The sequence below is a fragment of the Daktulosphaira vitifoliae genome, unplaced genomic scaffold (genome assembly GCF_025091365.1).
Source record: "Daktulosphaira vitifoliae isolate Bord-2020 unplaced genomic scaffold, ASM2509136v1 Scaffold_4, whole genome shotgun sequence".
In the NCBI taxonomy this organism is placed as follows: Eukaryota; Metazoa; Arthropoda; class Insecta; order Hemiptera; family Phylloxeridae; genus Daktulosphaira; species Daktulosphaira vitifoliae.
Genome location: NW_026099575.1, coordinates 13,472,594 through 13,491,165, shown reverse-complemented (window position 1 = coordinate 13,491,165; position 18,572 = coordinate 13,472,594). Strand labels below are relative to the sequence as shown.

The 18,572-nt window shown below is 27.2% G+C and overlaps 1 protein-coding gene across 4 annotated transcripts in view; it reads left to right on the top strand.

Annotated features, from left to right (window-relative positions):
* The first annotated feature begins 1,053 nt into the window (after positions 1–1,053).
* LOC126905686 (uncharacterized) overlaps positions 1,054–18,572 on the top strand; it is a 39,551-nt gene continuing 22,032 nt past the window's right edge. For 2 of the 4 annotated variants that reach the window (XM_050685649.1, XM_050685644.1), the window contains exons 1-2: positions 1,054–1,347; positions 4,634–4,732. In XM_050685649.1, the coding sequence (XP_050541606.1) occupies positions 1,329–1,347; positions 4,634–4,732 (118 nt within the window). In that variant the 5' untranslated portion in view covers positions 1,054–1,328. The other 2 variants (XM_050685646.1, XM_050685645.1) reach the window with 2 other exon arrangements.

Sequence of the window (18,572 nt, the reverse complement as noted above, 5' to 3'; positions counted from 1 at the left end):
GCGTCTAAGATCAGACTCGATGAGTTAAAAAGTTAATATTAATTTTTAAATTAAATTTTAATTTACCGAGTTTACTATTAAAACTTAGCCACAATTAAATTAAATTAAATTTGAATTTATTAAAATTTAATCTAATTTTCATATTACTTTTCAACTTTTTATAATTTCTAGGTTAGTAATATTTTTTTACTTGTAACTCAAATTTTTGTTCTATAAAATTATTAACGTAGTAAGATATATTTGATATTGTGTTATTCGATTAAATGTTTGTAAATATTATCACATTTCTTTAACTTTTTTCTGACGTTGCCTCATAACCAACTCAGCTGTCTCTTAAATTTTATAAATGCTTTATTGAAAAATCGAATTTTTCGCAGTAGAATATTTTGGTATTTGAATAGCCATTCGTATAATAAAAATCATCGTTTTGTTAAATATAACTAGCTGAATTTCCAATCAAGTAATAGGAACCATGTAACGATTTATTATCGTTGTAAATTCTGCGAATTTGAGACCATCGTAGAAAACCTCTAGTTATTCTATGAAGGACCTTATGAAAGGTGACTAATTTATAGTTGGTACTTGACCAACACTTGATAACGGGATCATAACAATGGTTTTACTAGAATTATCAGCAGTTAGGTACCTGATGTCGAGTTCTGTTGATTTATCAACATTTGAGTGTCCATAAAACGATACATACGTAGTAACATTTCGTGGGTTTATGGACAGACGTACTTGGTATCTCATTTGACTAAGCCAATATTATTAACACACATTCTCTTCCTTGACGACTACTCAATGTTTAGGATAGTATTATCAAGTAGACGTAATCAGCAACGGCTATGACGGGCGCGGTCATTAGAACGCGACGATCGATGTGCCAAGTTTAGAACGAATGGCTGGACATAACCACGCCTGCATTAGGCGGCGCCTGTGATGCCCGCCTGTTTAACACTCGACGACCATCGGCTTAGTTCGGTTTGAATCGTTGTTTATCGTCACTTCGTTTGCCGTCCGTCCGCCCGCCGCCTACCCATTGTCTTTTGAGCAAGTCAGTTAGAAGTGAACCTTCGTTCGTTTCGTGTTGCGTGTTCTTGTTATTCGGTCGCTTTTCTACCGTCTTTCATTTTATAATTTTTTCTGTTAGTGTTTTTTTGACGTTAAGATAAGTAATGTTTAATGTATATTTGTATTAAATTAAGGTTTAAATCTGGTTAAACAGTTAGCTACCATGATAACAGTTATCAATGACCTCAGAGCGGCTATAATGAGCCATTGACTGATTTTTAAAGTACGTTTCTAACGACATTCTACATCCAGAAGTGATGGCGTTCTTCTTTTGTGGTATTGTATTTTTTCACTTATCTTACTTTAAATTTTTCTATTTTTTTCTTATAAATTAAGTTATAATGAAATTTCAATAGTTATTACCAATTTTTAATATTATTTTGTACTACGTGGTTTTCATACCGAACGAGTTGGCTGCTTACTACTACGTGTTACGTAAATACGACTGTGTACTAGTTTTTTTTTGCCTTCGCTCGCTATTGCTTATACTTGTTTAGATACACCAATACGATTTCATATGCTAGTTTATCTCCCCTATATCTATAAATATTTTAAGTTTTTTTGCTTTGGCAAAATTTTTATATAGTACTCGGTATATGTTAATATTATAAATTTTGGGAGTTATATTGTGTTTGTTTATTATTAACTTTTAAATAAATATACCTGTTAAATTCTCCAAAGATTAATTTTTCCGTTTTTAACTTGGTCATTCAAACAAAATATATCATTACATAAGTGACGCCGGTTTTATACGGTTTTTTCATGTATATCTTATCACTAGCAGTTTATCTAAAATCCATCGACCATTCGTTAATATGTTAAAATTTTCAGCGGTCTGTCTGTCATTTTGCTTGAATATTACACATGAATATAATTTCTTTCATTTTAATTAACTTAATAAAACAATTTTTTATTTCTGAGTAAATTAGCAGCTTGACGTTAATTGTAATTATTATAGTGGTATAGGTTGGGTCAATAATAATGATTAACATTAAAATTTAACAATTTAGTAAAATATCTTTAGGCAGAAATCCTGTGGAATCTGTGAAGTATTCTATGAAAATATACAAAATAAGTGCGTCCTTTTGTAAATGTGATTTTATCGAGGTCAAATGTTAAATAGCTTTTGTTATTAATATTATCATTTGATATCCACTTGAATTAGTGACCTATTATGGTTCTTTTTATTATTATTCCCGTAATGTAAGGGTTTTTATTTTTAGTTACAGCATAAAGTTACTTTAAAATGTTAAGAAATTATTTTATTCATATTTTAACGTTATTTGAACAATTTCTCAGAAAATAGTTTTTAATAAGTATATTTGCAAAGAATATACTTAAGATTTTGTGTTATAATTTTACTCTTTTATATAAGTTGGAACAGCTGTTATATTTAAAATTAAGTGATTAAAGCTAGTATGCGGTTAATTTATATTGTTATCACTACTTTGCGATTGGTCAATTAAAATTTTATCAACATATATATACTCTGTACCAAGAAAGAAATTAATTCCTCTCTAAAATAATTGTTATTTAGACATACATTTCTTTATAGTAATAATGTTTGTTGTATAGCTCTCCCGTTTAAAGGAATATATAGTATTTACACCCAGTCCATGGGCTTTAATTAATTAGAGGAAGCTATTCGCAATGTATTTTTAATATAAATGTAAATGGACATTTTAAAACTTTTTTAGATATTCATGATTAGGGAAAAAGAATCAGGTTAAGAGTTTTGAAATATCGTATTATTTCTTATTACATCTTAAATGTATTTGTCCGTCAACTTGTTTTATTTGAAATCGATGTACTATGTTATGAAATAACAAATGAAAAATCAAGTAATAATGCATTTTAAAATATTTATTTACTGTCTGTTATTGGAACTCAATTAATATCTTGTAAATTAAGACTTCTACGTCTGGTTTGGTAAGTTTACTATGTGTTCAACTTACCAACCTACTACATTAAACCTCATGTAATACTTTAAAACGTTTAGCTAAAAAACCAAATTTTTATTGAATGTTAATATAGTTACTTATATACGTGTTGTAGACAATTACATAAATTATATATTTCTATTTTATGAGTCATTAATAATATATAATAAAATAATTATTATTAAATATCAATATATTTTTTTCAGTTCAGTACTAAAGAGCTATAAAATATTCAAATAATAAGACATTTGATAAATATATCTTTTTTTACGAAAATATATTAATTTATAAAATAGTTTGTGAAGAGTTTTTACAGTTTATATCTGTGTGTGTATGTTACTTATTTTAAATAATTCATTTAATTTTATGCGCCCACTAATGTATTACTGATTTAATAAAGTCCTACATACATTGGCTGTTAACGACTATTTTATATTAAACCAGTTATTTGATTAGTCAAGTAGAAAAATAGCTTTTAACATTAAAACTTTCATCATGGGAAAATCCTGTTTTCTTTTTTACAAAATTATTCTTATTAATCAAATTGGCATACATTTTTCAATCTCATTTTTGGTCTTGAAATTACTGATATTTTAATTATTATGAAGTTTTCTTATTTTAAATCGTTTCCGGTAAAATGTTATTGTAATTTATCTGCTCTCTTAGTTGAATAATCTGAAACATTAATTTTATCTAAATATTAATTTTTAGATAAAAGGTAACAACATTATTCAATTATATGTATGAATGTATTGTTATTAAAATGAATTTATCAAGTTCAAATGAATGTAACTTTATTAAGTTAGAATTTCTTTTATGAAATATTTCTGAAAACCTTAGTAGTCTGGTACCGCTAAGCTTAGTGTTAATTTGCTTATATATTTTATGTCATTATGGTAATAAACAATGTTAGTCCGGTAAACTACTGAAATTTTATCGCCTTATTTTATATTAAAAAAAATATATAAATTAATTTTTTTATTATATAAATGCATGGTAGTAATTACATTCGATTAAGAATAAAATTAAAGGGTTACATTTCCTGTTTAATATTTTGATACTGATTTGGCCACAAGTCATAACTGTCATTTTGGTATCACTGAATTCATATTTTTATAAAGAATATAATTAACTATATTTTATATTAAAGTATTATGTTAGGGATAACATGGTTCTAATTTAGAATCAAAAGACGTCAATTACACATATGTTAAAGAAAAAAAACAATTTTTTATATTTTCATAAAATATCCTAAATAACTTCTCATAAAAAAAAAAATACATAAATAAATTAAAAAATTAATAATTGTTTAATAATATATTAATTCAGCTCCTGAAAAATTGATCGTTTTTCAATTGTATTGTTGCCAGTAACCCTTCGGAATATTTACTCTATAATGTTGTTGATTTATTTTCCTTATGTGTTTCTATATGATTATACAAAGTATAATAATTTGTATTAATTTTAAACATTTTAATAATTCAAAATGAAGTCTGAAATGAATTATTTATATTGACTTAATGTTAGTTGTAGATAAATTAAAAATCTACATGAATGAGTTAGTTTTGTCTTTTTGGATTAAAAATAACCAATAAGGAATACTTTTATTTTGTTTTTTATAGCTTCCGGCAACACAACAGAGCTAATGACACAAGGAGCGGCATTCAAAATGCGAACGGGGCAGATTGGTCCTGTTCTCCAGACCACAACGGATGTAAACAGTGAGTAGTTAATTTTTTTACTTATTGAAAGCATTTCAGTATTTTTAATATTCAATAAAATTTACACAGAGTTTATTCGCTGAATCTGAAGAATCTTGTCAACGCGTTTTCAGTTTTTAATCATTTCATTTAAGTTGACAGGATTGTTATTATTTTTCTATCGTATACTTGTACACATTGCACTGTGCAGTGTTCACTTACGGTATACTGTGCGTCCACAACACATGCGGGCGCACAAAAAGCGTCGTGTATAGGGTGTGGTCCATGAGTCATGTGTGCTGCGTACCTACAGTATACATACGGCGTGTTGTGGGCATCGTATGAACTGTGTGTATAATAATATATTGTATATTCCACGGCCGCCTACCCTTTAATAACGTGATGCACGGAAAAAGATTTATCCCTTCTCCTCGTCCTATCTTAACACCTCACCTCCACTGTCGTTGAGGCCCATAAAGACTGACCGTAAAATTAACAACCTTTACACTACTGTGCATTATATCATCATTATTTTAATACTAATGTGTAACTCGCATAACTCATGCAGCGATGATATCACTCTGTCTTGGACAGGTGAAGTGCTAATTATTCTCGATATACGCAGTCCCTCGATTGTCGCGAACCGCTGTTTTTTTTGTAGCCCTCTTTTAGAAGAGGCCTTTTGATATTCGTTTTTAATCACGCGTAATTGACATGATTATATTAATATTCCCTTCTTTTTTTTCCGATATTATTTTAAATGAATGCAAATTATGTTATTGTATAGCGCAATATACAATAACGGCTGAAGCCAAAAAAAATGTGCAGTGTTTTTTGAGACCTTCCAGATTTTTCCTATACTTCGTGTACAAAATTGTTGTTATTGTGGGTAGATAGAAATTTGTAATCTGTAGTGACAATATAATAAGCGTTTGATTGCAATCGTTTGTACTTTATTATGTGTAGCTCTCCCTAAAGTAGAGATACACATGAAATTAGAATTAGCACAGTACCATTAAGGAAAATGTGGAGGGAGCGAGGAGCGCGTCACATCTGGCTACCCAAGGGCCGTGTTTTTTAACCGTCTTACTGCATTTGAGTTTTATTAAAACTAACGTGGTACATGACTAGACTTATTGTAAATTATATCACAGTCTCGCACGCAGAGTGCCAATATCAGCTGCCAATTGATTATTATTTTCTTCGGTTTTTTTTAAATTCTGTAAACATTGAATAAATTGGATGATTAAAAACAGGTAGGTTCGTGTTAATTAAAATACGTATTTTGTTTGAAAAGTTTTGTTAATTTGATTAATTAATTTCGTGTCTTTTGTTAGTTGTTAAGTCACTACAAAGTATTAATCGTGTATATGTTTTGCAATGACAGAGTTGTCTACATCTAGTTAAAGTGTTGATGCCTGCGGTATACACTACTAAACTGCCGGTTGTTAACATTCCGTTTCTGAATGCATCACTCTAATCTAATTCAAATATGTAAAGGTCGTCTTCTCTGCACTGCACTCTGTATGCCGAAGTAAACAATAAAATTGTATATAGATATATATGTATGTCATATAGTTGGCGGCGTTATCGTCGATGAGCAAACAAGTGATGACCCAAAGGGACACAAAAAAAAAAAAAAATAGAAAAATATATACCCCACGTCAAGATAATATCAAAACAAAAAAAAAAAAAAAAAATAGAAAAATATATACCCCACGTCAAGATAATATCAAAACCTACTGTAACCGTGTTCTGTATAAAACAGGTTTTTTACAATCTTAAATGAATTTTATTCAGGCATAAGTCATTTTCATCCATATTTTTTTCCTTTATCATCTAGCTGTAAACAAAATATTTACATTAGACATACATTTATGAAATTCCTGCACTGGTTGTACTAGTAAAATTAATAAGATTCCCGTTTTTATATTTCAAATGAGGAAAAGTCATTAGTATTCAAATAATTTTGTGTAATCTGCTGCTTATATTGATTTTATAATCGCAATACTTATGACCTAAGCTGGTATTGACATACGAAGTAGACTCTGCCTACGCTTATATACGTAGAACCTATCGGGGTCTAGGTTCATCTTGTCTGACCTATACCAGACTTTGACCAATCTGTTGAAGCCAGAACTTGAAAATAAAATTTATGTACTCAAATATGTCATGGGTCCAGCCGTCTATCTTAATTTTATCGTTGTTGTACTGTTTACGATTCCTCGCTTTCGTGATATTGTATGTAATATTATTTTGACTTTAAGCTGTGGTTGTATTTTTTACACTTCAACATTTTTCTCGAATCATAATTCATGAGAATTTTCTAATAAAAGTGGAATTAATATTGACCCAAATATATATCGTGAGTTAATTGTGAGCCATATTTTGATTTTGTTTTCTCATGTTCTTACCAATGAGCTTGCCTTAATGGGATTATTAGTCAAATACTTGGAATTATACTTTGTCTATATGAAACTAAATTATATATTACGCGAGTGAAGTTTTAATGAATTTTTCTGAGAATTCATTAAGTGTTTACGATTTATAAAAGTTGGTAGTTATATATTAAGAAGTTTTGTTAAAAGTTCCGAGAAAACCTTAATGTTTGACTAACATTTTAATACAATACAATATTAATAGTCTAGTACATAATTTTCAATTGATTTAACTCTATTGCGATATTTATTAAATCAATTATTCATTTTAATTTGATGGTTGTGTATGAGGCCGGATTTAAACCGCAATTTTTGTAATCCTTTCAGAGGAATGCCAGCTAGCTCCTCACTAGTTATACTCTGTTGTCCGATAATATCTTTATAGCATTTCTTTGATGTTAAGATCAGTAAAATGTACGCATTGTATTTATTTATGCAAAGTAAAAATTTCGGTCGCTCTACGGGTTTTGTCGGTCTTTTTAGAACACACGATCATCTAGTAACAATCAACATTATCAACCATTATACTTCCACACGATTTTTAATTGAGATTCCTCGGTAGCGACGATTATTCTTCACTCGGCCACACACATCCCAAAAAAAAAAAAAATACTTCAATCAATGCGATAAAATAAAAACAATTGTTTATTTTCTAACTTAAACCAGAATGAATGTTTTTCTTATTGAATTTTAACAAGTGTTACGGAATTTTTACATTTGAAAGTTTTTTCGTTTATATAAACAAAATTATACTTTCCTAGAATATTCTATTGAATTGTAGAATTTTTGTAAACCTTTTGTGTTTTATGAATGTTCATTGAGATTTTATCAAATATAACAGTGTTTTGCTAGCTATTGGTATGAAAATATAACATGTTTATTAGTATATTACTATGCACAATGATTAACAATAATAGTTATATTTAATTTATTGTTTGGAACTGTCTAAATTTGTAATAAGGTAACTAATAGACCGTTGAAGGGTAGGTCTATTTATATATTTTATTGAATACTGATAAGAATAAAAATAAAGCATTTTGTGGTTTTATATTCATCTTAACGTATAAAAGTGTAAAAATAAATTTAAAGCCGATAAGGATTATTTTGGTCGAATCGTCTGAGCTCTCGCCAACAAGTAACGTATGTAATAGTAACTTTCTAGATTATTAGATTAGTTCAAATATATATTTTATATAAATAAAACTATGGAAACTTTGTGTGTCCAGAGACAAATTAATTGATTTTTTTTCAATTGTTATTTCCTTATTTTAATATTTCGACTAATGTTGTTGATGATTAAAATTTGAATTGTTTAATAATTAGAATAATGTAAAAAATATTTTATTGACTATATAGGCGTTAACATGTCTTAATTAATGGTAGACGATATTTTGAAAAAACGGATATTTTGACCAACTATTAAAAGAGTGAATCTGTTAAATTCACTTTTTTTTTTTAATTAATGTAACTAGTTTCAAAATATTTATCAAATAAGGTTTACTTAATTTAGATAAGCAAACTTCGTGATAAACGACCTCTGGTGTACACAGATCTGATCAATAAACGACTACATAATAACAGTTGTCCGTGATAACCTGTACTAAGATGACTGGTATAATTTTTGTAGATAAAAATTGTATGCTTTAAAATATCTTATAAATATTATGTCGTAGCATTTAAATTTACATACATAAATACTTGCGTTTTGTGAAATTCGATATTCTTTAGCGATATTGTCGTCCTTGAATGCTTTGAAATCCAATTTTACATAGTATTCCTTTAAAATAGTAATGACACTAATAATTTGCGTACGTAATGTATATCATGCTAAATATTGTTATACGTTATATTTTCACACGTTTAAAAACAGAATATATTTTTCTTAATTCTAAGTGGTTATCTCAAGAAAATGGTCATCGCCGTTCTTAAAACTCTAGTCAGAGTCTTGGAGTGTTATGAAACACCACGTAATGAATATTCTATACTCGCGTTGAACAAAAGTGCTCAAGTTTATTGGAATGGCGAAACTAGTAGCCTTTCGAAGAAGTCCTATAATTTAGTTTGTTATATTATTAATATTGTTGTGAGCCGGTGCGTGTGCTGTGCAGACGTTGAGCTCTTCAACCCCCACCGACGCCGCCCCCCACAGCTGTGGCATACGTCGGCAGAAGATCTCGTGCTGTGCCGCCGTAGTAATTTACAACACATTGGTTTTTTTCTTTATCCCATGGGAAGTGAGTACCAAAGATGTCTCGCGTAGTGGGAGTCATCTGCCGGCTTCGTAGTTGTGTTCTATTAGCATTCGTTAAAAATGTATCTTTTCTAACCCGTTCAAACTCTAAAAATCTATCTTTTATTTAATTATCATCAAAGTTACATTTTTCACAATACTTGATCATTTTTGGTATAATCACATTTTGGTTGACGTGTCAATTTTTTATTATTGTCTTTATCGTTTATTAATACATTTATATTTTAATGAAATGTCGATTTATTCCAGTTTTTTTTTTTAAGAAAAAGCCCCAAATTATTTTTAAATTTTATTATTAATGTAACGTTCGACATAGTTGGCCTTCAATTATTTAAGAATTTGGCACTTGACTAATAAATTTTTTATTGTTTTGGAAAAATGAGTTTTATATATACATATATATATATATATATATAATATGTATGTTTATATGAATATATTTTTACAATATTTTATGAATAGTTATGATCACGACTAAAGTTATTACTTCACTTAAAATATTTTCATTTTATTCTTAAAAATATTTATTGACAAATTTTATGGAGAAATCACTTTTACATTCATATATTGTACATTTTCGTTAAAGTATACAGTAACAAAATTTGAATTATTATTTTATCTTTAAGTATTATGTATAAAAATAAAAGTGGACCTTTTATTCGTAGTTTTTAATAGTTTTTTCAGTATACAGTGGAATATTTAACAGTTTTGAAACATTTTCAAAAATAAAACGATAGATTTATGACTAGATTATTATTATTATTATTATTTTGTATTATAGTTAGATTTCATTTTTGTACTTGCTAGTTTATCATTACAAATATAGGTAGCAGTTGAAATAGATTTTCGAAATGTTAATATTTTTATTTATTGGTTAAGAAAATATTCCTTTTAAGTTATTCATCTAAACGCTTTTGAGCTCCATCATAATAGAAATGTGTATGAAAATTATTGACCCGGGGCAGTTGAAAATATACACATACATTAACGTGCATACACTTATTGTGCATAGTGAGTGGTCTGTGCAAACATATACGGAATGGTTTCATACGAGTGTGGTTTACCGATTAATTTTGCCACGTGTTTTTGACATATTCAATTGAGGGTAGAAAACAAGGTAAAAAATGGTTTTGAGTTTTTATCTTGTGTTTTTGAACTCGCACGGTTATTTAATTTAATTTTTTACATTTAATAGCATTCTCTCTTAATTCATTTTCTTTTATTTCTAGGCACATCACTCCTATAAATGACTATACATTGGAAAAACTAAAGTTTATTATTAGTTTGAATATGCTATTGATTTAGTTTTTGGTCTAAGTTGTAAACATTGGATTATATTCTTTAGAAGAAATTCTATGAAAACATTATTGTATTATAATTTTATTGTGTTAAAATATAATTTTTACTAATAATTAAAAATATATAATAAATTGATGCCAACAAGCATAAGAAGAAATTACATGATTGGATTTTTAATTTGCTTACGATTCTTTTAAATTCTATTCAGTATTTCCTACCTCTTGTTAGTTGTACCTCTTGGTGACGTTGTATAGTTGTCGGTTAAACCCAGTTTCCTTTATTATTATTCTGAATATGTGAAAGGGGAAGAAGTAGTATACCTAAGATCACACCTGCCCGTATGGTTGGGTCGTAGAATGTTAGGTACTAGACTTATTTCATACTCTTAATGAAATTATTGTATTTCAACATTAATAGTGTAGTGTCATATTTTGCGAGAAATATACACAAATTACTATAATGATATTGTATGAGTAATGTATTGTTTTATAGTACGTATAAGAACTTGAAATTAATAACATTTTAATTTTTATGAATTTGAGGTAAAAAGCATAATGTTGTGTTTTTAGTTAAAATAAAATTATTTGTTGTGATTACTGAATTATTATTTCCAAAGAAGCTGAATTCAATTTTTGTTAAGCTTAATGCTTAATTACCTCACAACGTGTGCCCATTTTAAATATCTATAACATAAATTAGATTTAGTTTTAGTAAAGATTTTGTCAGATATCGATTTTTAATTTTAACAAATTTGTTTAATTTTTCTATTAATACTTTTTTTTGTCCTTTTTTGAAATATATATTTTAATAATCGATTAGTGTGATTAGTGCATTCTATGAAATTTAATTTATATTGACTATTTATTTTTAATAACATTGATCATATGATCCATCATATAAAAACAAACATAAGGCAAGTTATGCTTTATTTATCATATTAATTATTATAGCAAGAATAATAATACAAAAGGCTTAAGTAGACTCGGATTCTGTCTACCAATGTTATATATATATTATATGTAATGTTATATGTATTATTAAACTTTGTTCTTAAAAAAATTAAATTATTAATATTATTATATTTATAAGGGAAATTATTTTACATAGAAAATAAAAAAATATAATAACTAATATACATATTTAATATTATAAAGGTATTCCTTTTTTGCAACTCTGAGAATCCGTTATAAGATAGTAGTTGTTGATATAATTATATTAACAAGTAGAATAAACTATACGTGTATTAGCAATTTAAATATAAGTTTCTTGGAATAATATTTTTATTCTTTAAGTAATTTAACGTTGCTTATGAATTGTTATTTTATTTTTATTATTGTTATTCCTTAATTTCAACGTTTAGATGAGAACGAATTTTCCAATTTTATAAAACAATTTAGCCCCCCCAAGTGTCAAAAAATTCTTAAAACTGAAAAATTAAATTTACTTTAATAATTAATAATTTTTTTTTGTAAACAATAGAATTCTGTAAAAAATTTATACTTTAAATTAACATTTAACTAATAATTAAATTATTACAATATAAAATTATTTTTTTATATTATATAATCCAGAAGGGGTAATTCAAATTTACATTAGTTTTTATGAGAAATGAAAAAAACATGTCCGACATGATTAGAAATTAAACATGCTATCATTTATTGAAAAACTCTGTTTTTATTGTGTAGTACTGGTCATTTGTTACATCGTTTAATTTCAAATTATAAATCGTGTATTTTTTAAATTTATGTTGACTACAAATTTACAATATATCCATAAACCACATAAGAATTTTAAAAATATAAAAATTATAGAAATATCCGTTTTCTAACTTAACTGTCAATTTTAAGATAAAGCTTACTGTGTATGTTTTGCCCTTAAGTTTCCCAACTGATTGTGCTGTAGTATAACGTACAAAAAGTATAGTAGTTTTTCATTCAACGGGCGCCGTAAAATATTCACTAATGGGCGTCAATTATAGTTTTGCGGTAAACTCGTTTTCATTTATTCTGTTCAGAATGATTTTGAGTACGAATAATCGTTTATCACTCTCTCTTTTACATCGTCCATTAGATCCTTGGGATCGCCCTTGTGTACTATTATTAGGCGTGGCATTATAGAACATCACATGAAATTTTGATATGAGCGAATTTCATGTTTTAAAGTGAATTTTTTTACTATAGTATAATTACCATTCCTAGAGAAGATTTTTTGAAAATTTCCCTCAAATTCTCTCCAATATGATTATTTTTGCGTTCTTTGGTCGGCTGATTAAAAATTCACATATGTTGTACACTGGCTGAATTATATTTTTTATATTCTTTTGTACGAAAAACTCCTTATGGGAATCGTATTTATGAGTGAAAAGTTCATCTTCTACTATCACTGTGTTAAGTTTATCGCTGCCTCTTATCCCCCCCCCCCAAATAGGTTGCTTGTATTTCTTGGACATTATAGATAGTAAACCTTATGACAGTTGAGCGATAACATTTTTTAAAAGTATTCGTTATAGTATCACTAATTTTGTTAATCTAAAATCCGATTTATGTAGGTTATGTATTTTGATTATTTTAGGTCATGGCCATCATTAAATTTTTTATAAACAAAATCTAACAAGAGAATATAAATATATCTTATATTTTTATTATTAACAAATTATTTGTGTTGTAAAATACATTGCTCTGTATATTGATTGTATGAAGACAAAGAATTGAAAATTTTATTGGCTAATTGAAACGTTTGTGTCCGTTGAAATACGATTCATGTAATAACTATTATCATAGCCATAAAATTGGCTGTTAGAATATTTATTAGCTGTATTAAGTTTACCATAAGAATATTCACGGGAATTCAAAAAAGTAACTACAGAGTGATATTTAGTTAACTTAAATGCATTTAAAGAAATAGCAAAAACTTGTTTTAAGAAAATTATTCAAAGTTCCGTATATGATAATTATTATTAATAGTAAATAACTATGAAGTAATTCATTGAGTGTATAAATTCAGTAAGGTTGAACGTTAAAATATTAATAATTATTTTACATACTTTTCTAGACTTCATGTACATTCTATAAATGTCGCTATAAATAATTATTGCATTCTTAGAACGTCATAATGTAGAATTTGCTATACCATTCGTATTGCACTCCACTGTTTGACTAAAAGTATCAATTATTTTTAATATCTAAAACCATGACAAGATGTTGTTATATTTGCCATTAAAACATACTGTAATGACTTATTAACTTATTATAAATATACATGCATAATATTTCAATATATTTACATTATTAATATCTTACTAAAAAAAAATACCATCAATTAATAATGACTTACGAATAATAACAAAATATGTTAATGTTTTTATTTATTCAATCGACACAGTAAGCAACAAATTTATGAATTATAATATTGATAATTTGTTATGTTACTTGAGTGATTTCGGATATAAGTGTGCATTTGAAGAATTGAAGCTTATAACATAGTACACAGTACCATATCCAGTCCTTATAAATAGTTATAAATATATTAGAAAAAAGTATTCACGTTCATTTTTTTGATAAATAATGATTTTTTTTATAAAAAGTTACAGAAAATAATTAAATTCATTTTTATGAACCATAGTATGTGTCAAATTCATTTTAAGAAAAAATTACTTCTAAGGGTACATTTTAGGGGGGATAACTGTTGAAAGTTAAATAAGAGCCTATTATTTTTTTATTTTTAGAATTCAGAATAGTCTAAATAAAATTTTGACTGATCAAAAACCAGTTTCGTAATATTATTTTTTGAAATTATGTTAATAGATAATGAAATCGTTCGGATCGGGGTAGAGTTTAGCAATTAAACAGCAAAAACAGGACTGTCTGGAGGGGCGAAGTGTGGTCCCGCATTAGCCCTGCGCTTTTTATGATCGTTACCTGCATATGCCTTACCATTTGTTAAAAACATATTCACCTGGTTTCAAAAAGGTGATCATCTCATATTAGAAATAAACCAAAAATAATATAATAAATTATTTGTTTACGTGTATAATTTTTGTGTATCTGATCTCATGTTTAAAATAGTATTTTTAGATGCAAAAACAAGTCTCCATATTCTATTATATGAGGTACCAAAAATATAAATAGATTATTTTTGGTATTTTAACGAGATAACGTCCATGGATATGTATTCAAAACTGTATAATGTTATTAATATAATATTAGCTTCAATGCTTAGAAGCAAATATTTGTGCCTGTCACTACTTTTTTCTAGTCTCATTGAACCGATTATTTTAACAATACATCAAAAAATGACAAATTGTATCTAGTTGAAAACATAACCCTCAAAAATTGAAAAAATTTCCTTCGTTTTCCGTAAGTATTTCAAAAAAATATTGAAATTATTTTGAAAATCTGGTAAATTTGTGATTTTTTTAAACTGTTTTTGTTTAAAACTGTCATAACTATTTGAAAAACTTAATGAACTTTATTTTTATGAATACCATAGGTATTTCTTTATCTTAACTATAACTTTTCGAAAATGCTTCTGTTGCATATTATAAAAAGAAAAGTATTCTTCTGCATATATACGGCCCCCGAAATCAAAAAAAATTTATTTTGGTGTAAAAAATTATAGTTTATCGTATTGAAGTAATATCAAAATTATTTTAAAATATTTTAGGTCAAACTGTATAGTCATATAGGAGGAAGGTATGTACCCTCCATTTTACCCCTCGCCTCCTTTTATTGCAAAAAAATAAAAAAGATTAGTTATAAATATTTTTAGGGAGAATTTTGGCAGCTTTCGATGTTAATCTAATAAATATATTAAAATAAAGAGGGACATGTTTTTTACCAAAAACAATGTTCTAGCTCTGCCATTGATATATTGAATCATTATTTTTCGAATTATTTACTTATTTTACTTTATGATCCAAAAAAGGGATAGCCACTATAGTGAACAAATAATAATTATTATACATTATGAGCACTCTTTTTGGCAATAACTAAAAATTATATTAGCTCAAAAAGTAATATTACAAAACTGATTATCGCCAAGTTAAAATTTTATCTAAACCAGTTTTATTTATTAGTATAAAAATTATAGTTTCTATTTAACTTTCAAAAGTTACCCCTGCAATGCATCTTAAATAATAATTTTCGTAAAACACGAAAATACTTACATTGCTTATAAATTAAATTTGTACGTTTTTCTAAAAAAAAAATTATTATTTGACGAAAAAACTAGTTATTTAAATAAAGTAAAAATCTTCATTGTTTATTTCATATTTATCCGTAATACAAAATCATCATATGATAAAAGTGTCTCTAGATTTGTGACTTATTATTAATTTAAGTTTTATAATAAAAAGGCTTTGGCCCCGAGACATGCTCAAAGCATTAAAAAATANTTGCTTATTTAAATTAAACATATGGTAATGGAATATTTACTTTTTAAGCACATCATTGTATGGCAATACATTTTCCCAGTTCATTGTGGTGACCAGTACAAGCTGTTATTTGGAAAATTACAAATTTGCCCTCAAATACACTTATTTAACTTTGATAATTCAAGTGAAAATTTCCTAAATCTTATTAAAAAAAGTACGATAAAGCTATTGAATCATCTTCTGTGTAACTGTTTTTTTAATTTTTTTGTCATATTTTCATAAGTAATAAATGTTCAATATTTATTAATTATTTTATACCGTATAATTATCATGAAGGATATACAAATTCAAATTTATATTAACTCTCTAATGAAATCAGCTGAGCAAACAACATACGATGCCATTGTTACATCCTGTAAGGAAGAGGCCATAGTGTGCAGCATACACGCACACGCACTCTTCAAGAGAGGGTGGTCGTCTGCTGGCTTGATGAATATACCCCTCATCGGCGGCTGTGTGAGGGTTGATGAATAGGTCCGGTGTGCACTTATAAGAAAGCTATATTAGAAACTCCTACGTATCAAACATGTACTGTATTTCTGAGTATTGAAATACCAATTAAGTGTATAATCTAGTAAAAAGTATTTTTTTGCATTTATTGTGTTCATCATTATTTGAATGGATTAACCTAAAGCATTTTCTTATGCAAAATAGTAGCAATTTAAATTTGTTCTATATAAATTATATAAATTTCTTTTTTGAAAATAGATATTTTAATAAATTTGTTAATTTAAAACATAAATTAACAACTAAATAGAATAAAATGTTATTATCAATACAATCCAAGCGGTAATATGATGAATCAATGTAAATTTATTTTAAAATAGTATTTAAGTAAATGTTTTTAGAAAAATCAGTGTTATCGTCGTCTTTACTGTCGTCTCATTAAAGATTTGTTTAGGTATTCAAAAAAATTAATGTTCACTTATTCTTTTACTTTTTTATAACCATTGCGCTTACTTTTTATAAATGTAAGAGGTTATAAAACTCAATTTTGATTTGTATACAATTGGCACATTTTCTATTAATAATATTATGTTGGGTTCTAGCTACTTATCTCAAGGTTAATAGATAAATAATTTATATCAAGTTTTGGTGACGTATTATTACTGTGGATAGCATATCTTTTAAATTGATCTGTGTTTCGCTTGTACAAAATCCATGAAAAGAGCAATGTGATATTGTATATTTTGTATAAATCATGAACGTTTCTAGAGTTTGTGAACCCCTGGCTGAGGGTGGTCCGCCGCCTGAAGCGATGATACGAGGGGCCCACAACGAAAAACAGACAACGCCGCCTCAAAATAATTCTCTTCAGTACTCGCTAAGCGGACGTTCAGTTGTGTAGTGTGTGATGTTAGTTCATAGTTGGTTTTCTGCTAGTGCATCGCGTGTAATTATTTTTAATATTTTATTGCTATGAAGACAATTGCCATTACACCGTCGAGGCACTTGCACTAATACACACTTTTTACATCACCGAAGTCGTCAAATTAACAGGTTATTGTCTTATTTGTTGTTGTTGTTGTTGTCAATTTAATATAATGAATGCAAAATATTACAACGATTTCCAAAATAATGTTGGTCACGAAGTTAAAAAATCATCCCTTGTGTTATCTAGATTGAAACAATTTTTGTCTAGGAAATGTAGTAAGTATAGTTACTATGAAAAACGTCTTTAAGTAAATTTATATCGGGATCAACAAGTAGAATGTGATGTACAAATTGCAATTGTTTTTTTCTTATAGTGTATGAATGCACTAAAAAGGATAGCTTTTTCTGCTCAATATTTTATTTCAGTACACTCGGGACATTGTGGCCTGAGGTGTGTAATAATATCCATAGGGTGTCGTTCCGCCTGTATGCGACAGACGGGTAGTATTTCAAGCGAATTTCTTTATGGACTATAGGCCATATATATACGCCCCATGGTTTTAATAATAGCTCATTTATAGTAACGAACGACCGTTTTATATTGTTAATTATTATACGGGTGATCAAAATGCGGGTGTGATGATTGCGACTTTTGTTTAAAATTTTATCAATATTATATAATAAATAATAATAACAACACACTAAGATAAAGATGGTGACTTTTTTTTTTAATTGGTAATTTCAGAATGACAGCTTTTCGTTTTATGATGACATTATGGAACTACTACAAGATTTGTAATTCATCATTTATATTAATGTGACAATTAAGTATTTTGATTCTCTCGATGTGTTCTAATAATGTTAATTTTCAGTGTAGGCTAAAATATTACATATTAAATTTCAAATAAGTATTTTGTTGTTTATCCTATTTTAGTTTAATTTTAGAATAAAACAAATAGTTCTATTAACATACTTTATTTTTATTTTTTAATATGAGTTTTATATACAGAAAAAACAAATGAGTAATGTGAAAAAATAAAAACATTCACGTAGTAGGTTTTATTAATA